This window comes from Cucurbita pepo, chromosome 20 (genome assembly GCF_057944985.1).
Source record: "Cucurbita pepo subsp. pepo isolate OVF chromosome 20, ASM5794498v1, whole genome shotgun sequence".
Lineage (NCBI taxonomy): Eukaryota > Viridiplantae > Streptophyta > Magnoliopsida > Cucurbitales > Cucurbitaceae > Cucurbita > Cucurbita pepo.
The window spans coordinates 10794699-10818466 of record NC_141817.1 but is presented as its reverse complement, the minus strand read 5'-3'; the positions used below and the strand labels follow the sequence as shown (position 1 = coordinate 10818466).

The following is a 23768-nucleotide window of genomic DNA, read 5'->3' as shown; positions in this document are numbered from 1 at the left end:
ATTTAATAAAATGAAAATTAATAATGGTCGCAAAAGCAATTAACGATTAGTTAAATTATAAATAATAAAGTATGAGGTTGGTTTGATTTTTTATTTTATTTAATTTTTAAAAATTAAACTTTATAAATTAAATTGGGAGTGTAATTAAAATCTAGTCATAAATTATTTTCGATAATTTAAGCTCAAAGTTTTAAACAATAGCTACGTAGAATCTCAAAGCGTCGTTAAGCTGCTTAGTTTATTTGCAGCATTTTATCCAACGCCGTTAAGCTGGTTAGGTTATTTGCAGCGTTTCATCAAACGCCGTCAGCAGATAAAGAGGAAGTAGGCATCTAATTTCTACAGACCCATAGCCGAGTTTAGGGCTCAGGAGACTCAGCTTTCTTCTTTTTCACCGCCATAGCTTTTTCTTCGAAGTTCCTTCACTGGTGGTGCCGGTGCCAATCGCGAAGGAATCTTTTTCCATTTGTAGCCATTTCGCTAATCTGAACTTGATTTCTTCATAATTTTCTTTGGATTTTTCTACCTCCAATTTGATAACTTGTTCGGTAATCCAAACCCTAAATATTTCTTCTTGCTAATTCGCGGCTTCAGCTGTGTCGGCGATGATTATAAGCGGTTGTCGAATCTGAAAGCTCGTGTCTTGTTTCTTGGAGGTACGAAATGGTGGCGTTTGAAATTTGTGCACGACTTCGTTGTTTGATCTCTGATCAGGCCCTTCCTCTCCTTTTGTTGGTTTTCGGGTTGTCAATCTCCATTTTCGGAGTTGTTCTTCGTTTCATGTTCATTTACCCGTCTTCTGGACTGATTAGCTTCTCCAGTATCTATTTTAAGTAAAAGTTTTGAAAATGTGGTTCGTAATTGATTTCAATCTGAAGTGTTCCTCCACAACAGACACTATGGGAGTACATTTTCGAAGCGTTTGGCTTAAATGGCTTTCGCTATCATATATCACATACGATCAATTGATTTTTTTTTTTTTTTTTTTCCTTTTGTGGATAATTCTTGCTTCTATCTCATTGTGTTTTGTAATGTTGTACAATGAAAACCACTGACTTCTCAGGTGAACTCAGGTCGAGAGGTTGATGCGGTAGGAATTGCATCAGAAAGTTAACTTCAGTATGGGGTTTGACAACGAGTGCATATTGAATATTCAGTCTCTTGCTGGGGAGTATTTCTGTCCAGTTTGCCGATTGCTTGTTTATCCACATGAAGCGTTGCAGTCACAGTGTACTCACTTGTATTGCAAGCCTTGTTTAACCTATGTAGTTAGCACTACCAGGGCTTGCCCATATGACGGCTACTTGGTTACAGAAGCTGATTCTAAGGTTGTATCTTCTATTTCTGTGGCCATGAACTCTTGTGCTCGTGTTACATCCATCTATATTTATGCGTACAATTTCACTATTTCTTGCAGCCACTCATTGAATCAAATAAAACTCTTGCTGATACCATCGGCAAAATAGCCGTTCATTGCCTGTATCATAGGAGTGGATGCACTTGGCAAGGGCCACTGTCGGATTGCGTAACTCATTGTTCTGGATGTGCATTCGGCAATTCCCCCGTCTTATGCAATCGATGTGGAATTCAGCTTGTACATCGGCAAGTACAGGAGCATGCACAAACTTGTCCGGTGAGTGCAATGTTGCTCTTGTTTTAAATTGCCATTCAGTTTGAGAAGTAAAGATAGAAGCGTATAGATTTTTATTTTTATTCTTGTTTGCTGATTTTCGTTTATATTGTTGAATGGCAGGGTGTACAGTCTCAAGCACAGCAAGCAGACGGTGCTCAGGGCACCACAACCAGTGGCACTGCAGCTGCTACTGATCAGGCTCAGTCTGCTGGAATGGCGAAGTCTCAAGCCCAATCTTCGCAGAATGTAGCAGCTAGTGCTCCTGCACAAGATACCAATCAGCAGGCTAACGCAAGTTCTCAGGGTCCGGCTGTTGCTGAAGCTGCTGTGCCGACTTCGGAGCAGTGGTATCAACAGCAGCAACAACAGTATCAGCAATACTATCAGCAGTATCCTGGATATGATTCTTATCAACAGCAGTACCAGCACTACTACCCTTACCAGCAACAAGGAGGTGTTCCGTATCAGCAGCCACAGCCATCTCAGGCTCTTCCTTCACACGTGGCTACCCAGCATCCATCTCAGGCATACATTCAGCCCCAGACTCAGCCACAGCCACAGCCACAGCCACAGCCTCAATCTCAAACCCAAGTTCCAGCCCATCCCCAACCTCAATCACAATCCCAACCCCAACCCCAACCGCAGCCCCAATCTCTGTCACAGCCTCAACCACCAACTCAGCCACATGGACAATCTCAAGTACACATGCATGTCCAAACGCCTGTGGTTGGCCAATCTCAAAACCAGGGACAAGTCAACCCTCAGCAGCAGATTTATCATGCTGCTGCAACTGCGCATTCTCAGATCCAACCGCAGGGTCACCCGCCAGCACATGGCCAAGCACAACCACAACCACAACCTCAACCTCAACCTCAGTCATATCCCCAAGTTCAGCCCAATTCGCAGCAACCTGTACACATGCCTCAGTATCAGCAGCCTCATTCCCAGATACCACATTCCCAGGCCCAAATTCAGCAACAGGTTCATCCTCCTTTCCATCCTCCGCACCATTCTGTTTCTCAGCCACAGTCCCAGTTGCAAGCCCCAGCTCAACACCATTCTCAGCTTCCTAACCCACAGATCAATCAGTCTCTATCAATGACACCTAATGCACAACCCCAAATGCAGAATCAACCAACATATGCTGCAACAGGCTATCCTTCTTATCCCCAGCCACAGCATCACCAGCAAATGCAGTTGGGAGTTCCTCAAAATGTCCTACCGGCGCATGCGCAAGGTGGGGCTCACCAACAATCCCAATCGCTAGTTCAAATGCAGTCTCAATTGCCGCAGCCACCTCCCATGCGCCCACCCCAACCTCCTCTGTACCAAAACCAGCAACAGCCACCGATGTTGCCGTCCTCCAATCAGGTACAAAATGTTTCCGCAGCACAACAACTACATATACACTCCCACGCCCAACAGCCTGGAGGCCCTGGACAACCAGCCAGCCAGCGTCCTGTCATGCCGCTAGTGCAACAGTCTGCATCCCAGCAAGTTGTGCATCAACACCAGCATTTTGGACAGCAAGGGCAGTTTATACAGAATCAACTGCATATGACTCCCCAAATGCGTCCACCTGGACCTCCTAATTCTTTGTCACAACCTAATCATGGCTATGCGCATTTGCAGCACAACATCAATTTACCTCATGGCATGCAACACAATCCTTCTCTAAACACTGAAGGAAGGTCTCTAGTGCCTAACCAAGGAGTACAATCTATTCCTTATTCACAGTCCATGGTTGGTGTTCCAATGAGGCCATTACAGCCTGGTGCTAACCAGCCAACTATGAAACAGGGACACGTATTTGGTAATAATGGTAACCAGGTGCAGTTGCCAGATGGATTTGCTGAACGCAAATTAGAAAAAGGCCCGGATGGACGAGACAGTGGATCATCTTCTCAAAAGGATGCCAAAAGAGCTGGAAATCATTTGGATGTGGCATCGAATCTGGGGGCAGATGTTGGTGGGTTAAAGACTGAAAAATCTTTAGCTAGCTTGAAGGTGCCCGATGATAAAGGTAGATATGCTATTGGGGATAAATCTATTCAGGCTGATGCATCTACCGAAAGTACTCCACAAAATGGGGTTACGGACTCTAATTTGCATGTAGGTGACAGTGGTAAGGCCAAGCAGGTTGAGGTAAAGGTAGAGGCAACAGAAAGTACTTTTGATCATTCGAGCAATGATAAATTGGGAGAAGTCGGTATTCAGGACCAGAAAGATCTTAGCACTGAACCGAAGAAAATGGAGGATCATGTTATTGAGAATAAAGGAAATCAGGAAGGTTTTCTTCAGAAGGTTCCATCACAAGACACTGAACTACGTAGCAAGAGGATTCCGACTGACACTAGTGGAACTCTTCACCCTTCCTCTGGTGCAGATGAGGGCCAACAGGGTGCTACTACTACATCATCTTTAATACTTGGTAGTCCTGATATGTTGAATCAGCATGGCTATCAAGATAAAAATCCGCCTCAAACTGGTGGTACTCAAATTGGCGCAGCACAGACTTCTCATCCAGCTTCTCTAGTTGCCCATACAAGACATCAGACACCACCGAGTAGTTACGTGTCATCTTCACTTCAACAAGGTGCGCTAGCACCTTTGTTACAGGCACCTCCTCCAGGACCCTATCATCAGGCGCAGGTTTCAAATAATCCATCCATGCAAGTTAGGCCACGGGCTCCTGGCTTGGGGGCTCATCCTGGACAACCTTTCAATCCATCTGAACCGTTTCCTCCGGGTGGCATTCCAGAATCTGGTTCTGCTCCATCTTTTGGTAGAGGGCCAGGTCACTATGGTCCTCAGCAAGCTTTGGAGCGATCCGTTGGTTCCCAAGCAACCTATAGTCTAAGCCAACCATCTGCTTCTCAAGGGGGCTCAAAGATGTCTCTAGGTGATCCTGTTGGGGCGCACTTCCGTTCAAAGCTTCCTGGGGCTTTCGATACAAGGGGACAGCTGCATTCTCAGCGTCCCATTCATCCTTCGGAGGCTGAGATATTTTCAAATCAAAGGCCAAGACCTGATTCTCATCTTCCTGGGACCATGGAACATCGGCCACCACATCTCACAGGGATTCCTCCTAGTGTGTTGTCTTTGAATGGTGCCCCAGGTCTGGACTCCTCTTCCAAACTTGGCTTGAGGGATGAAAGGTTCAAGCTGATGCATGAAGAACAGTTGAACCCTTTCCCGCAAGATACAGCTCGCCGTCCTATTAATCAGACAGATGCTGAAGATGTTCTCAGGCAATTTCCCAGGCCTTCTCATTTAGAAACTGATCTTGCTCAGAGAATTGGAAATTACTCTTTGAGACCCTTTGACAGAGGAGTGCATGGCCACAATTATGATACTGGTTTAACCATTGATGGTGCTGCTGCTTCAAGAATCTTGCCTCCTCGTCATATGGGTGGTGCATTACATCCTACAGATGCTGAAAGACCAATTGGTTTTTATGAAGATTCTATTGGACCAGCAGACCGATCTCGTGGGCATTCTGACTTCCCTGTACCAGGTAGTTATGGTCGGCGTTTTGTAGATGGATTTGGTCCAAGAAGTCCTCTTCATGAGTATCACGGACGTGGGTTTGGAGGTCATCCTGGGTTTCCAGGTGTGGAGGAAATTGATGGTCAAGAATTTCCTCGTCATTTTGGTGATCCACTTTCATTCCGTGAGTCTAGATTTCCTATTTTTCGAAGCCATCTGCAAAGAGGTGATTTTGAGGGCCCTGGTAACTTTAGGATTAGTGAACATATGAGAACTGGTGATTTGATTGGACAAGATAGACATTTTGGACCTCGAAGCATGCCTGGGCATTTACGTTTGGGTGAGCCATCTGCTTTTGGCTCACATCCCGGTCATTCACGAATAGGAGATCTGTCTGTGCTTGGTAACTTTGAGCCATTTGGTGGGGGGCATAGGACAAATCATCCACGACTTGGCGAACCTGGGTTTAGAAGCAGTTTTTCTCGTCAGGGGCTTGCAGAGGATGGTAGATTTTTTGCAGTTAAGTTTCATGTTCACATTTATAGATATTTATTATTTCTTTCTGCATTTCTATTTCTATTTCTTGTTTTCTGAAAATAAGAATTTTCAGGGAGACGTTGAATCTTTTGATAACTCAAGGAAGCGGAAACCAACCAGCACGGGATGGTGTAGGATTTGTAAAGTTGATTGTGAAACAGTTGAAGGCTTGGAGCTGCATTCACAGACTAGAGAGCACCAGAAGATGGCTATGGATATGGTGCAGAGCATCAAACAAAATGCAAAGAAACATAAAATGTAAATACGCCATCTTATTTTTTAAGTTGCTGCTGTCTTATTCTTCTGAGTTTATGTTGATTAGAATTTGATGCATATTACTTCCTTGTAGCACTCCAAATGATCATTCCTCCGAAGATGGCAAGTCAAAGAATGTTGGTCATGAGAGCCGTGGGAAAAAACATTAAACTTGCAACTCTTCTCATCACACTCATGGACTACGTTTTACTGGGGCCAATTTTGTTTCCCTGGTCTTGTTGCATCTAGTGATATAGGTGATTCCTCATCTATACTTTTCTATTCGGGTGGTTTATTCTAGTTTTGTTATTTCAGGTTGATCTGCCATGTATGAAGATGGTTTTTGAGGATGAAGTTTTGTGGCAGTTCAGTTTGTGGTTTTGTCTCTAAATTTTAATATTTGGCTCTGGGATGGGTTCATGTAGACATCAACATTATGTAGTAGAAGTTTAGTTTATGGTTATCACTTCGTTGTGTTTTTTGTTCTGGTTGTGTATTCCATTCGTCTTCCGGCCTTTAAATGCCATTTCATCTGAAACCATAATGTTCCGTTAATCAACATTATTGGAAACATATTTTGTTTTTCACTTAGGTTTTGTGTTCAGTGCTGAAACGAAATAAAATTCTCCTATTTAAAATAAATTATATCAAAAGAAACTAAGCATTAGGGTATGTGAGCAATGGACATGGCTATTCTTGATACAACTCTTCATGTTTTGTATGCCAAGTTTACCTTGTTCAGACCAAAATTTCACTAGGAAAGTGCTTCCAATAATTTCTGTACTTCAATTTTAATTTTTTTTTTTTATTAACTGGTGGTAAGATAGAAAAAGAAAAACTAGGGAGGCTTGAAGTGCCTTGCTTCATAACAGATTGGGCATCTTTGAGTTTGGTTAATCTGAGTGACATAGGGCTATTTACAAATTGGCAAGCCCATAATAATGATTGAACTTATTGTAAGCATAAGCATGTTTCTAAACCGCGTATCATTTTAACCAGTTTTCTATTGTTTGTTTATTTAATTATAGGGGTTGGTCAGTTCTTAGTTTAAAGTAGACACTCGTTCTCTTTGCTGATATATCTAAGATAAGATACTAGTTTCTTTTGAAACTGTGAGCACTTGCCCTTAGATATCTGCACTACTGTGTTTTAGTGATTAGATCTGAGTGACGTATGAATGTAGAATTTACATCAAAAGGAACATTTTCTTTTGTGATAGTTATATATTTAGAAATATTAGCTGATATTGTGATTAACACAAGGGATGAATGGAGGCAGATATTCAAGAAAACAGTTCTTTTTTTGTTTGTTTGTTCTCTTGATAAGAAATTATGTATTAGTAATAAAGGGTCAACAATTTTGGGGCGTGGATAGAAACCCTTCCCAAAGACTAAAAGATTACAAAAGGTCCTTTCAGTTAATGGTCTTAAGGTGACGATAATTACAAAAGACTTTTTTAGGGTTAGAGGGTGTAGTTGTATGCTGTACACTACTACAAAAAAAAATCCTATGGTTTCTCTCCTTCCAAATGTCCAAACCGCACAACTCCAAAGAATATTTGCTTTGCCTTTGAAAAACAGACTCCAAAGAAAACCTATAACTCTCCTCTTTTCATTTTTAATGAAAAGTTGCAACGGAAAGAAGGATTCATGCATAGTAGTTTAGTCAAGTTATTAAGAACTGCATCTAAAAGAAAAGCTAGTAGGACGTCTGTCAAGCATGCAATACTAGTTGAAATACTGTATTAGATGTATTAGTGGCTTCTTATGTATAGACTGAACAGCCTACAGTACTATGTCAGAATTGGTGATTGCTAAAATGGATTTTTTGGCTCTTACGAGAAATCACCTACATGCTATATGACCTAGTGACTGTTTCTCTCGTCCAGCAGAAAGTATAAACTGTTATTTTTCATCTTCTCAAGTGTGGATGAGGGAATTCTTTTCTGTTCTTAATTAATGTTGGATTTATGGGTTGAGCTTGTGTATGATTTCGTTGTTGAAATTCATTTCCATTTCAAATTTTATTTTCTTATTGAAGATCTGATAATTATTTAAGCTTCCAAGCTCAATATTTAGAGTTGATTTTCTATTTTCTATTTTTTTTTTGGTGAAATTTGTTTTTCATAATAGATATTTCAATTCAACCTGTACTTTTCTGGGCGAAGAAGTCTACCAAAATGCTGAAAGTTCAGTGGAAAGGTTATCAAGTCATCTTTGTTTGAGGTGGTAAGAACGTGTTTGATGTAAAGATGCATTAGTTGCAAATTTCTTTGCTATGTTTCTATTTATTAACCTTACACTGTTGCTTAAATTCTCTTTCTTGCACTATTGACTCTTCTTTCACAGTAATGTCATAAAGTTTAGGTTCCAGCCATTTTTATTCGTAGGAGAACCCATGGAGTTTAGAAACTTTTTTGTTCTTAGTTGAGCATCATGTAATTCTGCCTCTCGTCTGTTGCTATTAGCATACTGTTGCTTCATAGGTTAAACTACCAGTCCCAGAACTCAATCTTATTAACTAAACAAAGTGTACACCTGGAATAAGATAAAATTCTACAGTACTCCCCACATTTCTTCTGAATCCATAGCCTTGTCCTAAAAAATTGTTTGGTTTCTTATTAACTAAACAAACCAAAAGACTGCATACATATCACTTTCTTCTTATACTGGAAGGACGGTCATACAACAACTGCTACAGTGAGAACTATGGAATGCACCCTAACAAATGATAACTAGCAGAATTCTAGGACATCTTCCCAGCCCCCATTTATTTTCCATAAAATAGCCTTCTATATCTTTTTAACCATAGTCACACATAACCATATTTAGATACATATTCTTTTTTCTTTTCCTTTTTGTCCTTTTTTTGTCTTTTGCTTCTCCTCCTCCTCTTCTTTTTCTCTCCAAAGTAAGTGGAGCCGGCTTCGTCTTCTTCTTCTTACAACTCCTTTGCTTTCACACAAAGTAGATAACAATTGAGATACATGGTACATTCCTTTTGCATCCTATCAAATAAGAAACAATCTCTTGGGGCTTTTTTTTCTTGAACCAGAGACAACTTTTCATCGAACAGATTAAAAGAGAGATTATTGCAATCTCTTGGACATTTTGAATTCTAGTTAGCTTGCACTCGCTAAAAAATTTACTGTGATGATAATTAAATTTATAAAAAAAAGATTAAATATGGGAGAAAGCATGTAGGGATTATTTGTGAGAGAAATTGTATGTATAGAGAGAGACTATGTTGTTATTAGTGTGAGAAAGTGTCCATATTGTGATGGGAGAAAGTTCAGCGGGAAATTGATGAGTTTGTTATGAGAAGTTAGTGAGAGAAAAGATGCGTGAAGAGAGATGAGTGAGAAAAAGTGGGAAGTGAGAAATTAACGAGAGAAAAATGTGTGTAGAGTGTAATCAAGGAAAAATGTGTATAGTGTGTAATCGAGGAAAAAAGTGAATCATGGAGATTGTGTAAACTTAAAGGCACTTGATTAGAGCACCAATGATTTGTTACTTTAAAAAGCAATTCTAAGTGTGCTCTTGGATTTTCTGATAGGTGCTTTCAAATTGTATTTAAAAAACAAACTTTCTAGGTAGGAATTACTTTTAACTCTTAAAGTTCTCTTGCCATGGTGAAAAGCACTCCCAAATGGACCCTTTCCCCATATTTTCCAGCATTTATATATTTCTAGGCTCTTCATATCCCAAGTTAGTTAGTTTTCGTTTTGCCTCCAGTTTTCAAACCTTAATTCGTTCATCCTTACTTACTCTTTTTAGCTTAAGGTTCCATCACAAAAAGTAGGAAATGTAACAAGCAATTTACTGTCGTTCCAGGCATCTTCCCAAGTATCTGCTTTCCATATCCTACTTTGATGTGAGAATGTTTTGAGATATTTCCGAAGCAACAAGAATGGTCTGAGATATAGCAACATTTCTCTTTTGGAGGTAGTAGCGAAGGTTTTTTCTTGGTGGAATAACTCATTATTTTGAGGTGTTTCTTTGAGAAATAGTCTCGTTTTACAGTGTGAAGTGTTTTTCTCAGTTTCCAAATATTTTTGGATGGTTTCCAGCATTCTTTGTATAATTCATGATGCCCTGGATAGAACTATTGGAAGTTAGTTTCTAGAAGAAATCTCAGTCGGAAATTTAGGAATTTAGTTCCTTGCTTTGCTGGAAGGGTTACCAAATTTTCTATTAGTATAAGAAGCAAGTATTTCAGGTGTCTTCTCGCTGCTTTCCTTAGTCACCTAGCTTATTAGCTTTCTCTTGTTATTAAGTCTTTGTGCAAGGTTTGCTGGAAATCTAGAATTCTGAAGAAGTTCAATGTGTTTATTTAGATCATGCTAAAGGTTTAACAACTCAAAAAATTTATTAACGCAAGTGCCTTTGCCTGCTTTACGAGCAGCTGTTCGAAGATCAAAGCCGCATCTTATTCTCATTGCTCGTTATTCTGGAAATCTGGCAACACTTGTGTAATTTTTTAGAGTTTCTGAGGTTTCTGACAGATATTCCAAATACTATATGCAAGCTCTGTTAGAGAAGTGAAGTTAAAGAGTTGATTAAGTGAATGCTATTAAAGCAATTATTTAAAAAGTTTGGTTTGAAGGTAATCAAAGGATCTTCACAGACAAATCTCTTGAATGGTTTGAAGGATTTGATGTGGCTAAACATAAATCCTCATTTTAGTGTATTTTAGGGCTTGTTTGGTATCCAAATAAGATTCAGTTTCTTGTTTTTGGATTAATTGAATCACTGATTCAGTGACATTCTTTTTGGGTTACTTTCGAAAAACTATTTTTGGATTATTTGACTATGAAAATGAAAAGTTGAAGGTGTACTATAAGATTCTGAATCTGCGACCAAATACATTCATAATGAGTGAAAACATGGAATACAAACTCTATTTTCCATTGAATCCCTGGTTTCCAAATACCTGATTTAGATCACCAATTAAATAGTACACTTTCCTTCATTCTTTTCTTCCAGTTTGCTTTTTTGTTGTGTTTGGGCAAAAATATTCTATCATGTATATTTCTTTGTATGAGGGATTATTCTTTTTTTATCATTGCGGTAACTTATCAGAAATTTTTTTTCTTTGAATTATCTGACCCATTTTGATATAAGGTCTTCATTCCTTTTGTTCAAATGCACAATTCTTGCAGACCTCCATTTTCTATAGGCCTGATCACACGTGAATCTTTAACTGATAGCTCAGGCATGGGAAATTAGATGAGATAGGTTGGGAAATATGCCAGAAAAGCTTTGCATAATATCAAGTTTAGACTTCTAGAAAAAGTATCTTTTTAACTCTCAAGCTTGCACATCTCTTTTCCTCCGTTGGTTTTCAGAAAGAAGTCCTTTGCTTGCCTTCCTCTATTTATCTATAGGCAGATTTTGGGTATCCTGAACATTTTGAGTAAGGTAAGATTTGCATGTTGGATGGAAACAATGTAACTCAAGCCAGTCTGAGCATTGCTCAGGTTAGAGATTTGAATTCCATTTCCAGATGTTAGAACTAAAAACAAAAAAAGAAAAAACAATTATAAACCTCTTCCAAAGTTTCTAATAACTAAACCTTCCCAACTGCCCTCATTGACTTATTCAAACAGTTTACCTAGGTAAAGGATCTATGGGACATGTACTTAACATACCACCCTTTCAAGAATGTAGAAGTCCTACTATATAAAAATCTCATCATGATTTTTTTTTGAAATCTGTTGAAAGAAAGAAATTAAAGAATATTCACGAAAAAGACACAGAATTACATAATACTCTTCAACAATGTTGTTTACAGAGCTATATCTTGGTGTAAAATGTTTAATATTTTACTTTGTATAGTTATACCTCCCTCATTGTAAATTGTGACATCTCTTTTGTAAATTTTAATCATCAATAAAATTCTCTTATAAAAATAAAATAAAATCAGTCTACCCTAGCATATCACCCACAAGAAGTGGAATGAGAGTGGGACCCTGCCTGCCATGCATTTATTTGCATCCTTGGTTTTTTAAATTATTTAACGGCTTAACTAGCTTCTCCTCTAACACCCTCGAAAGGCCTATCTCCATTGCAAACATAGTTTCTGAAGATCTAATATAGCTTATTGGCCTAACAACTGTAAACAGGCATCAATGATGGACGAGATTGACATTGAGCATATCTAGTATGTATGGATGTTATGCCTACTTACATTGGCATTGGAACCATAATGAGTAAAATTGAACCATATTTAGTAAAATTGAAATCATAATGTTTTGTTGGCTTTTGTAGAGGCCCCAAGATGGAAGTTTAGTTCGATAACGAGTGAGTTGCAGTGTTCTTATTTCTGTTGTCTGAATTAGTTAATTTTTTATTTTTATTTTCTTTTTTATTTTTAGCTGTCTAGTATATATTGCAGAAAATATTACAGAAACGTTATGTGGGCTTTAGCATCTAGGAGCTTTTTCTTTTAGGAGGATATCATAAGAATGTTAAAGAGGTGCCCTCAGTGCGAGTTTTTGAACAGTGGAGGAATGTTAATGATCTTTTTTAAATAAAAATTTTCATCTATGTGGAACTTCGTTTTTGGACACCCTTACACCATGATAATATTAGCAATGTTTCTTCTCCGTAGGGAAGTTCTTATTTCTTTACTTTCTTAAATATTTATGAGCCTTTTCATCATCATGATTCAGCTTGCTGATTGCAGCTCCGAGTGAATCTACAATTGATATTTTGTTTGAGCCTTAAATCGTTACATTTTTATTATATTTCCTGAGCTTCATGCTATTTATTTCCTTGGCTTTAGCAAACTTCTTTTGTGTGAGGGGTCTGAGTTTCTTGGTGATTGGTTTAGCTCGGTTTCTGGGCAAAATCAAAGCCAAACCTTTTATTTATTTGAGGAAATGAAAAACTGAGCCAAACCACCCCCCCCCCCCCCCCTGTTATAACCGTGCCAATCAAACTGCATATATCGTCGATTCGATTAGCAGTTTGTCGCCCAATGAATTGGGCGCTTAGGGAGAAGGGGCAGATTTGAAAACTGGTTGGGTTTAAAGAGTAAAGAAAGAAGGAGATGGGAATGCCCTCTGCCACCGTGAGGGACTGGTCACTGATGTTCTTTCAGTGACTTAGATGTGTCCGAGCAGCGCTTATCAAATGAACCACGCTGTTCGAACGGACATGATTCTTGTGTGTCCTCGTTAGTGTGATTGTTGTGTGCAGATCTTCAACCTTCCACTTCTTCAATCTTCATCCAAGATGCCCAAATTGATTGGTGTGGAGAATTATACTTTCAAACATTGTGGTTTGGTTTGGGCTGTGGTATGCGTCTGAAACTGTCTACTAAGGCTTCTTTCTAAGAAAGAAGCATTATTTAAGGAAGTTTGAAGAAGATGAAATTGTCGAATCGAATTAGAAACTGAAAATGAAGTATCTTTTTCGAGATCTGATGAGATTGGAGTCTAATCCAAATCGAACAGATGACACCCCTAAATGATAACTTTAAATACTTACAGATTAGGAAGAAAATGAACTACAAAAATAAAAAAGATATATGCTAATCGGTCGGCCTGCTTGATGGTTACTGATCAGTGTTTTGCTACCCACCAAGCTGTAATCGACTGCTCGACCCGAGCCAAGCAAAACCGAACCACTGTTGGTTTTGGTTCGAGCCATACTTGTCATTTTTTCTACCCATTGTGACCAGTATGATTTTTATCAGGCTTTCCCCAGTTTCTTTAGGATAGGCGCAGGAGGGGGTTATTTTATAGCTTCTTCGTTGGCTTTCTGGAGGATATCTAATGCCCTTCTCATTCATATCTATCTCACTTATATACGAGTAATTTTTACATCTTTTCTAAGATTTTCAGACAGTAGAGTTGTAGTATCAGAATTTTGGGTCGACTTTGAAGCTTGAGAGATATGAATGGAGGTCGAAAAATGGTAGGCATGATATCTGAATCAAACGCCAAATCCTCCGCCCTTTTCAACTCGGTGTTGCTGTCCTGAGACGTTTTTTTTCATACTTGTAGAGTTCTAGCTATTGAAGCTCAAGAGATACAAATGGAGGTTGAAAAATCCTAGCCATGTTATCAATCAAACGCCAAATTTCTTGGTTGCTGTGAAACCTCTGCTCTCTTCATCTCAGTGTTGCTGCCCTGGGACGTTTTTCCATACTTTCAACATTCAGTTCTAACTATTTCCACGCCTACTGATCGACTTCTTTGGGTACTTGTAATTTATAATTCTATTATGATCCTTGGGTTGTAGTAAATCATTCATTTTTATTTTCTCATTCTCTTACTGTTGTAATATAAATGGGAATCCCAACTCAAACAAAAGGTGTAATTTCTCCCTTTTTTTAATCTCGTTTTTGTTACGCTTAGACATATGAACCGTGATCTCATGTTCTTGTCGTTTTATTTTGGATTCATCGTTATGCTTACAAGTTATTTTTTGATATTTTGAAATTAGGTTATTTATTGGATAAAATTTTTCGTAATGTATTGTAGTCCTGGTTTTATTGGAAAGGAAGATATAAGAACTGTCGAGGTATTTAAAAAAATAAATAAATAAATAAAAATTGGTCGTATTAAAGTTTTGTATTTCTAATGATACTTTTACCTAATTAATTATTGAACATCAATATTATTTAGACTAATAAAAATTAACTAACGCAATTAGGTTAATATTTTATATTATCTTAAAATATTGTTTTATACTTGTTTATAGTGCGTAGCAATTATTAAATACAAATATTAATTAAAAGACAAACATTAATTATTTCAAATATTTAATAAATATATCCATGAATGAATGTAGGAATGTAAATGCTTATCATGATGAGCCCCAGATGATAATTTTGTTGACATTTCTGTCCCATGAGTTCACACTTTTGTTGTCGTGTTTTCTGATTCAATTATATTTTTTTAACTATTTGGGAAATAATTTTTAAAATTGAGTCCCAAAATTTAATTAATGTATAAAAATAAATAAATAGAGGGTGGGATTTGAACTAAGCTAGGCCTAAAACACCTGTAACGGGCGTAGGTGAGAATGAGGAAAATTCTTCTCCCAATTTTTTGCGGGAAATTCTCACTCCCAAAAATACAAATCAGATAGTCTTGGTAAGTTTGAATGCTGAAGAAAGTTGTTGAATTTCTTCCTTTTTCGTTACTTTTTATTAATTGCATTTCCAACGAACAACTTAGGCCCAATGCGTCGATCGTAATCCTGTACAGACCCCATTAACTGTCAGCTTAGTTGTTCAATGTGAAACCTCCCGTGGGTCCCTTTCTGATTCTTCTGCAATTTTTCTTCTTACTTATTGATTAATCTTTCACACTCACCATTGAGTTCATCGTGTGCTTGCTTTTCGCTTCTTCTTCCTTCATTCCCACTCCACTTATAAGCTTCGCGTGTGTTCTATCCATCTTCATCATTCTGCAAGGAACACTCCCAGTTTCATCGATTTGATTCTTCGTGGGATTTGAGAACTTTCTTCTTCATCCGATTAGCTTGAGGTACTGTAATTACTGCTCTCATTCGATCTTAGTTTCTAGGTTTGATTTGGAGTTTTGTTGCGATTTCTTGTTTCTCATTGAATCTAAGTTCGGTATGCCGATCCATTGCCGATTGGAGTGGATAGGGGCTTCTTCAATGATAAGCTCTGGAGTAATGGCGTTGAAGAGACTTGGTGAAGTTTGAAATGGTGTGATTGTTCGTTTTAGGTTTTGAATGTGTGGGTTTGTTGCAAATACTATTGTTGTTTTAGATCAGAAATGGTACCCATTTCTTGATTTCATGTTTTATTTTGAGGTGTTCGCTTATGTCTTTGTGATATTGTGAGATCCCTCGTACCATTTCTTATATGGTCGTGGAACCCTCTCCCTGATAGACGCATTTTAGAAATTGTGAGGCTGACGACGATACATAACGGGCCAAAGTGGACAATATCTGTTAGCAGTAGGCTTAGGCTGTTACAAATGGTATTAGAGCCAGGCACCGAGTGGTGTACCAGCGAGGACGCTGGCTCCTAAGGGAGGTGGATTGTGAGATCCACATCGGTTGGAGAGAGGAACAAAGCATTTCTTACAAGGGTGTGTAAATCTCTCACTAATAGATGTGTTTTAAAAACCGTGAGGTTGACGACGATATGTAGCGGGCCAAAGCAGACAATATCTGTTAGCGGTGGGTTTGGACTATTATAAAATGGCATTAGAGCCAGACACTGAGTGGTATACCAGCGAGGACGCTGGCCCTCCAAGGGGGGTGGATTTTGAGATCCCACATCGATTGGAGAGGGGAACAAAGCATTTCTTATAAGGGTGTGGAAACCTCTCCCTAATAGACATGTTTTAAAAACCGTGAGGCTAACGACGATACGTAGTGGGCCAAAGCAGACAATATCTGTTAGCGATGGGTTTAGGCTGTTACAAATGGCATTAGAGCCCGACCCTGAGTGGTGTACCAGCGAGGACGCTGGACCCCAAGGGGGGTGGATTGTGAGATCCCACATCGATTGGAGAGGGGAACGAAGCATTTCTTATAAGGGTGTGGAAACCTTTCCCTAATAGACGCGTTTTAAAAACCGTGAGGCTGAAAACGATACGTAACGGGCCAAAACGTACAATACCTGTTAGCGGTGGGGTTGTTCTGTTACAGTTATGGTCTATATTGTATACACTTTCCATGGCTGCTTGATGGCTCTTTAAGAGGTAAAGAGTTGTAAACGTACAAGGAAATGTGCATAGTACTTTAATACGTTAAGGAATGAACATAGCAGACAAACATTTCAACCGCATGCATATATGTGCTTTATATTGTTTGCCTTTCTCTTTCTGCCACTTTATATTTCTCTTCAAAAGTTTTGTTTTTTTCATTAGTTGAAGGTGGCTTATTGTGGCTGAGATTTTGAGTTATGTTTATGAAATGACCTGTAATATACATGTTGTGAAGGATGATCAAAAGAACGGATTAAGGGCAGATCGATCGATTTGGTAGAGTTCGATGGGGCTATCTTCTCTGTTCGATCGTACCGTTCGAAGATCATTGGGATCTATCTGGTTGTGTGTTTATATGTTAGTGATTCTACAAAGTAATAGAAGAGTGCTATCAGAATCCAAGTATCTAATTGGTCTTGGAAGCCATGACATCACTGGACCAGCAGCAGATGTCAACATGATGGGATATGCAAACACGGAACAAATAGCATCTGGAGTTCACTTTAGATTACGAGCTCGTGCATTCATCGTTGCGGAGCCTCAAGGAAAGCGGGTCGTTTTTGTAAATCTTGATGCTTGTATGGCCTCACAGATTGTGACAATTAAGGTGCTTGAGAGACTGAAGGCAAGGTAGTGTTTCTTCCCCTTCATCGTGCTGCCGAACACGTTTCTTGAGTTCTAAGTTCTAACTCCGTTTGTACGTTGTTACCGAGCGTTTTTCGTTAGGATGCATAAGTTTCTATGTAGGCAAAAGGTTTTGACAAAAGGGGAGCCAAATTATCTAAAAAATGTAAACCTTGAAGAATTTTGACTAAACTATTCATCCTAATGTTTGTAGGTTTGGGGACTTATACACTGAAGAGAATGTTGCTATTAGTGGAATCCATACTCATGCTGGCCCAGGTGGGTATCTCCAGTATGTTGTGTACATTGTGACATCTCTTGGATTCGTGCGCCAGTCGTTCGACGTCCTTGTGGACGGTATCGAGAAGAGCATCATACAAGCTCACGAAAATCTCTTGCCAGGATCAATCTTAGTAAACAAGGGTAAGCTCATCACTTTCTTTTGGTGCATAAAATTTACCGCTACCAGTTATTGTTCTATTTAGGTTTTCCCTTTCGAACTTCCATTCAAGATTTTTAAAACGCATCTGCTAGGGAGAAGTTTACATACCCTTATAAAGAATGCTTCATTCTCTTCTCCAACCGATGTGGGATCTCAAAATCCACCCCTTTTGGAGTCCAGTGTCCTCGTTGACACACCGCCTAGTATGCACCCCCTTCGGGGTTCAGCCTTCTCTCTGTCACATTGTTGGTGTCTGGCTCTAATACTATTTGTAACAGCCCAAGTCCACCGTTAATAGATATTGTTTTCTTTGGACTTTCCCTTTTGGACTTTTCCTCAATATTTTTAAAACACCGTTAATAGAATGTTTCGTTCTCCTCCAACTGACGTGGGATCTCACACTAATGCGTGCAATAAAGTATTCAAACGCTAGTTAATTTCCTGCTAAAGATAGATTCTATATCTCTTTGTGATCCTAAAAGAATTTGCATTTTGAATAAAAAGGTTTATTTAGTTTATAACTCATCACTTGTATGATCACAACCTTTTGGAATACTTAGAAACTTGTTATTTAAATCTTTAACCTTTTGGAATGGGATTAATATTCTTACAGGAGAACTCATTGATGCTGGCGTGAACCGCAGCCCGAGTGCTTACCTAAATAATCCTGCCTCGGAGCGTGGCAGATACGAATATGATGTTGACAAAGAGATGACACTTTTGAAGTTCATAGATGATCAATGGGGTCCTGTGGGTAGCTTCAATTGGTTTGCGACTCATGGAACGTCTATGAGTCGTACGAACTCGCTAATTAGTGGCGATAACAAGGGCGCTGCTGCAAGATTTATGGAAGATTGGTTTGTGCAGAAGGGTATTGGAACCTTGCAAACTGGTAAATCTGAAGCTGATAGTATTCCACGCAGAGTCTCAAACATTATTCCTGAAGCATATAAAGATGGTAAGTTGCTAAACTCTCGAAGATTGATTCTTGAACTTTAACGAGTTTCGTTTATAAACTCTTGAAATTGTATTTAGTAGGTTACTTTAAAAGTTTCTAATGAGTCTTTGAAACTTCAATTTTATCTAATAAGGTACCTACACATTCAATAGATTTTTGACTTATTCCCACCTCGATTGGAGGGAGGAACGAGTGCCAACGAGGATGCTGGTCTCGAAGGGAGGTGGATTGTGAGATCCCACATCGGTTGGAGAGGGGAACGAAACATTTTTTATAAAAGTGTGGAAGCCTCTCCCTAGACGCTAGACCTCGAAAGAGGCGGATTGTGAGATCCCACATTGGTTGTAGAGGGGGACGAAACATTGTTTATAAGGGTGTGGAAACCTCTCCCTAGCAGACGCGTTTTAAAAACCTTGAGGGGAAAGCCCGGAAGATAAAGTCCAAAGAAGACAATATCTGTTAGCGGTGGGCTTAGACTGTTACATTATGAGACACTTTTTAAAATTTAAGGATCTATTGGATACAAAGCTGCATAGACGTGTTGGACAGTTTTTATATTTTAGAGACCTATTAGACATAACTCGTAAGTTTAGAGACCTGTTAGTTTGTTTATAAACTCCACGAGTTTATTAGACATAACCTTCAAAGTTTAAGGACCAAACTTGTAGAGTTACCGATTTTATTCCGTTTTCAGAGCAGGAGTTGTTGGAACGTGCTGCCTCTTTTCAGTCACGACCTGGTAGACCAGCAACCAGGATTCTAAGCGTTTCAAGGCGTGTTAGAAATGTTCTAAGGCAGGCAGATAGGCCTCAGTTTGTATCTGCCTTTTGTCAATCAAACTGTGGTGATGTTAGCCCAAATACTCTTGGGGCATTCTGCATAGACACTGGACTGCCATGTGACTTTAATCACAGTACGTGCGGTGGAAAGAACGAGTTATGTTATGGACGTGGACCGGGGTACATTTCTCTCTACCATCGAACATTTATTTTCCCTTTTCATGATTCATTTGTGAACCAAGTTGTTAAGAATCACGACTCTCCACAATGGTATGATATTTGTCCACTTTGAGCATAAGCTCTCGTGGCTTTACTTTAGGCTTCCTAAAAGGCCTCGTTCCAATGGAGATGTATTTCTTACCTATAAACTTATGACCATTCCCTAAATTAGCCAATGTGGGATTCCCTCCCAACAATCCTCAACAGTTGTCATGTACTTTAACTTGCAGCTACCCTGATGAGTTCGAAAGTACACGTATTATCGGTGAGAGGCAATTCAGAAAAGCCGTGGATTTGTTCAGTAAAGCGTCGGAACAGCTCAAGGGAATGGTGGATTATCGTCACTCTTACGTAGACTTTTCCCAGCTCGAAGTGTCTGTTACTAAACCGGGAGGAGCCACCGAGGTCGTAAAAACTTGTCCTGCAGCTATGGGGTTTGCATTTGCAGCTGGGACAACTGATGGACCTGGAGCATTTGATTTTAAGCAAGGAGATGACAAGGTTTCTATGATTTATTCATATATTTTGGAAAGCAGTTCTTCACACAAATATCCTGATATTTCATTTTTTTTGCCTTTTCTAATCATTCGAGGGCAATGCTTTTTGGAAGTTGGTACGGAATTTACTTAAAACACCAGGCAGCAAACAAATTGCTTGTCAAAGTCCCAAGCCCATTCTGCTTGACACTGGCGAAATGAAGATACCATATGACTGGGCTGTAAGTGTTGCATATATATATATATATATATATATATATATATATATATATATATATATATATATATATATATATTTTTTTTTTTTTTTTTTTTTTTTTTTTAGGAATAACTACTCTTCACAATGATAGGATATTGTCCACTTTTAGCATGAGCTATCGTGGCTTTCTTTGCTTATGGAGCCCTCGAACAACCTTCCCATAATCGAGACTCGACTCCTTCTTTAGAGCCTTTAAACAAAATACACCCTTTGTTCGACACTTGAGTCACTTTTGACTACATCTTCGAGCTCACAACTTTTTTGTTCGATATTTGAGGATTCTATTGACATGGCTAAGTTAAGGGTATGACTCTGATACTATGTTAGGAACTACGGACCCCAGAGTGGTATGATATGTCCACTTTGAGCATAAGCTCTCGTGGCTTTGCTTTTGGTTTCACCAAAAGGTCTCATGCCAATGGAAATGTATTCTTTACTTATAAACCCATGATGAACCCCTTAATTAGCCGATGTCGGACTCCTCTAGAGTCTCCCAATAATCCTCAACAAACACTAACCCTGCATATTATAATTTTCTTGTAATGGACCCTTACATTTTACTTACAATTTTCTTTCTCAAATAACTTTTCAGCCCTCAATACTTCCCATTCAAATTCTCCGCATTGGGCAGCTTGTCATTCTTGGTGTACCTGGAGGTATAGTAACAATTACTCATCTTTAAGTTCACTTCATTTTATAATGAAAAGACTAATCCACTTGGTGTAATTTAGTGGGCACTGACTCTTAAGTCTTAGACGTAACCATGATTACTAGGCCCATTTAGCCTTTGATCTGACCTCAGTTGGAGACAGGTGGGGCTTCGATATAAGAAACTCAGTGGGAAGTTATCATTTAAACCTCTTATTATAATTCGTTTTAAGAAATGCTTAATGACAAATCATGCTAGATTTTACTTCTACACTGTTAATAGTGTCTTTAAATGTCTTTTATTTAAATGCTTCTTTATCTACGTGATTAGTAAATATTGTCTTTTTAGACTTTTCCTTGAAGTTTTTAAAACGGTCTTCTAAAAAGAGGTTTCCATACCCTTATAAAGAATGCTTCGTTCCCCTTTCCAATCGATGTAGGATTTCACAATTCACCCCATTCGAGGTCGAGCGTCGTCCTTGGCACTCGTTCCCCTCTCCAATCAACGTGGGATCTCACAATTCGCCCCCCATCGGGGCCCAGTGTCCTCGCTAACACACCATAAGGTGTTTGGCTCTGATACCATTTGTAACACCGAAGGGGGGTGGATTGTGAGATCCCATATTGGTTGGAGAGGGAATGTAACATTCTTTATAAGGGCGTGGAAACCTCTCCCTAGAAGACGTTTTAAAAACCTTAAGGAGAAGCCTTAAAGGAAAAGCCCAAAGAGAACAATATCTGCTAGCGGTGGGCTTGAGCTACACTCTCGGTATTTAACTATTTTTACTTAACTTTTTAAAAATGTTTAATAGAATTCACAACAATGGCTGGGAGACGGCTTCGGGATGCTGTAAAAACGGTGTTAACTACTGGAGGCAAGAGAGAGTTCAATGGTAATGTTCATGTTGTCATAGCTGGCCTGACTAATACCTATTCTCAGTACGTCACCACCTTTGAAGAATATGAGATGCAAAGATACGAGGTTAGCATCTATACTAATGTTTTATTTTTCGTCTCTAAACTTTTAAAAGTAATAATTTTTTCGTTCTTCCCGACTATCTCATAGAATACCAACTATAGCTATGTATATGACTTTAATGGATGTCCATCTCGACATGTTAAAATACATATTCAAGAATTACAATGTAACGGCCCAAGCCCAGCGCTAACCGATGTTGTCCTCTTTGAGCTTTCCCTTCCGGACTTCCCCTCAAAGTTTTAAAACGTGTCTGCTAGGGAGAGGCTTTCACACCTTTATAAAGAAGATTTTTTCACTATAAAGAATGTTTCGTTCCCCTCTCCAACCGATGTGGGATCTCACAATCTACCCCTCTTCGGGGCGTAGCGTCCTCACTGGCACACCGGTGTCTGGCTTTGATACCATTTGTAACGGCTCAAGCCCACTCCTAATAAATATTGTCCTTTTTAGGTTTTTCCTTACGAATCTTCCCTTAATATTTTAAAATGCGTCTTCTAGAGATTTCCACCCCTTTTTTTTAACTTTTTGGAGTTAAATGCACTAAAATAAGATCTTGATTGGTTGTCAGGGTGCCTCCACATTATACGGTCCACATACATTGGATGCCTACATACAAGAGTTCAGGAAGCTTGCTCAATCCCTCATTGATGGCAGGCCTGTTGAGCCAGGGCCACAGCCCCCTGATCTCCTTGCTAAGCAAATAAGCCTGCTCACACCGGTTGTCATGGATGCGACCCCGTTTGGAGTGAGTTTCGGGGACGTGAAATCCGATGTTCCCCTTAACTCCATCTTCAAGAGAGGTGACCTGGTGACAGTAACCTTCTGGTCGGGATGCCCTCGAAACGATCTGATGACCGAAGGTACATTTGCTCTTGTTGAAATCCTCCAAAAGAAGGATACTTGGGTTCCAAGTTACGACGACGACGACTTCTGCTTACGCTTTAAGTGGTCGAGACCTTCTCGACTTAGTCCTCAAAGTCTCGCAACCATAGAATGGCGAATACCGCAGACCGCAGTGTCGGGTGTGTACAGAATCAGGCATTTTGGGGCAGCCAAAAATCTCTTAAGATCGATTCGACATTTCACGGGATCGTCGAGTGCATTTGTTGTAGCATGAGAGTTTATGAATAATATGTATGCTGGTAGGGAGGGATGTTGATTATCTGTTGCCTAAATTATTCAAGAGTAAAAGTTTATTTGCTAGAACTTTGAATCACAAAGGGTTATTTGGAAGTTAGATTTTAAAAGCTGTTATAAATTTTTATAAGACTAGAAATTAAATATGATTGGTTATTCATTTTTCAAAAAATATTTTATTTTTAAAACATTAATTAAGGATAATACTCTTAAATTTTGATATTTATTTAAAAAATATCCATAAATTTTCAATATTTTCAATAATATCTTTGAAGTTAATAAATAAATAAATAAATAAATATATATATATATATATATATATATAAAACACCCTTAAATGTTAAAAAGTTTCATAAGGAGCATTCAATTTCTTTAAAAAATTCAAATTTCAAAAATATTTTTGAAGTTTTTTTTTTTTTTTTTTTTTAATTTAGGGTACTAATAAAATTTTAGAAAACTTAAAAGGTATTTTTTTAAACCCTTAAAATTAAAGGTATTTTAAAACTAAATATTAACCATTTCTAATAAATTCACGAAATATTAACATTTTTTTAGACCCAAAATAAAAAATTTAGAAATTTATTAGGCACAAAATCTAAAATTTATAGGA

General features: G+C 38.7%; 2 protein-coding genes across 8 annotated transcripts; both read left to right on the top strand.

Annotated features, from left to right (window-relative positions):
- The first annotated feature begins 337 nt into the window (after positions 1 to 337).
- Positions 338 to 14284, top strand: LOC111782907 (uncharacterized). Of its 7 annotated transcripts, none has more exons than XR_015414641.1 (9): positions 338 to 656; positions 1074 to 1328; positions 1418 to 1633; positions 1754 to 5641; positions 5733 to 5917; positions 6009 to 6171; positions 8047 to 8139; positions 13764 to 13836; positions 13926 to 14284. XR_015414641.1 is itself a non-coding variant. In XM_087120415.1 (6 exons), the coding sequence occupies exons 2-6, from the start codon at positions 1122 to 1124 to the stop codon at positions 6082 to 6084; spliced, it is 4572 nt and encodes a 1523-aa protein (XP_086976541.1). In that variant the 5' UTR covers positions 338 to 656; positions 1074 to 1121; the 3' UTR covers positions 6085 to 6399. The 7 variants fall into 7 exon arrangements, 1 of the variants encoding a protein (XP_086976541.1); XR_015414639.1 differs by having other exon boundaries at positions 13756 to 13836; XR_015414640.1 differs by having other exon boundaries at positions 8047 to 8142.
- A 934-nt stretch (positions 14285 to 15218) lies between these two features.
- LOC111782910 (neutral ceramidase 2) lies at positions 15219 to 23227 on the top strand. Its single transcript, XM_087120811.1, has 10 exons — positions 15219 to 15416; positions 16852 to 17246; positions 17455 to 17663; positions 18296 to 18640; positions 19335 to 19599; positions 19869 to 20139; positions 20231 to 20356; positions 20987 to 21050; positions 21855 to 22024; positions 22590 to 23227. Exons 2-10 carry the CDS (start codon positions 16903 to 16905, stop codon positions 23136 to 23138), a joined length of 2343 nt encoding a protein of 780 aa, XP_086976937.1. The 5' UTR covers positions 15219 to 15416; positions 16852 to 16902; the 3' UTR covers positions 23139 to 23227.
- The last annotated feature ends 541 nt before the right edge of the window (positions 23228 to 23768 follow it).

Bases quoted from the DNA above. Each gene is read 5' to 3' on its own strand.
- LOC111782910 (XM_087120811.1), top strand. From the start codon at position 16,903: ATGGGGCTATCTTCTCTGTTCGATCGTACCGTTCGAAGATCATTGGGA. The intron at 17,664-18,295 runs GTAAGCTCATCA...ATATTCTTACAG, and splicing joins ATCAATCTTAGTAAACAAGG to GAGAACTCATTGATGCTGGC. The intron at 21,051-21,854 runs GTATAGTAACAA...AATGTTTAATAG, and splicing joins CATTCTTGGTGTACCTGGAG to AATTCACAACAATGGCTGGG.
- LOC111782907 (XM_087120415.1), top strand. From the start codon at position 1,122: ATGGGGTTTGACAACGAGTGCATATTGAATATTCAGTCTCTTGCTGGG. The intron at 5,642-5,732 runs GTTAAGTTTCAT...AAGAATTTTCAG, and splicing joins AGGATGGTAGATTTTTTGCA to GGAGACGTTGAATCTTTTGA. The intron at 5,918-6,008 runs GTAAATACGCCA...ACTTCCTTGTAG, and splicing joins AATGCAAAGAAACATAAAAT to CACTCCAAATGATCATTCCT.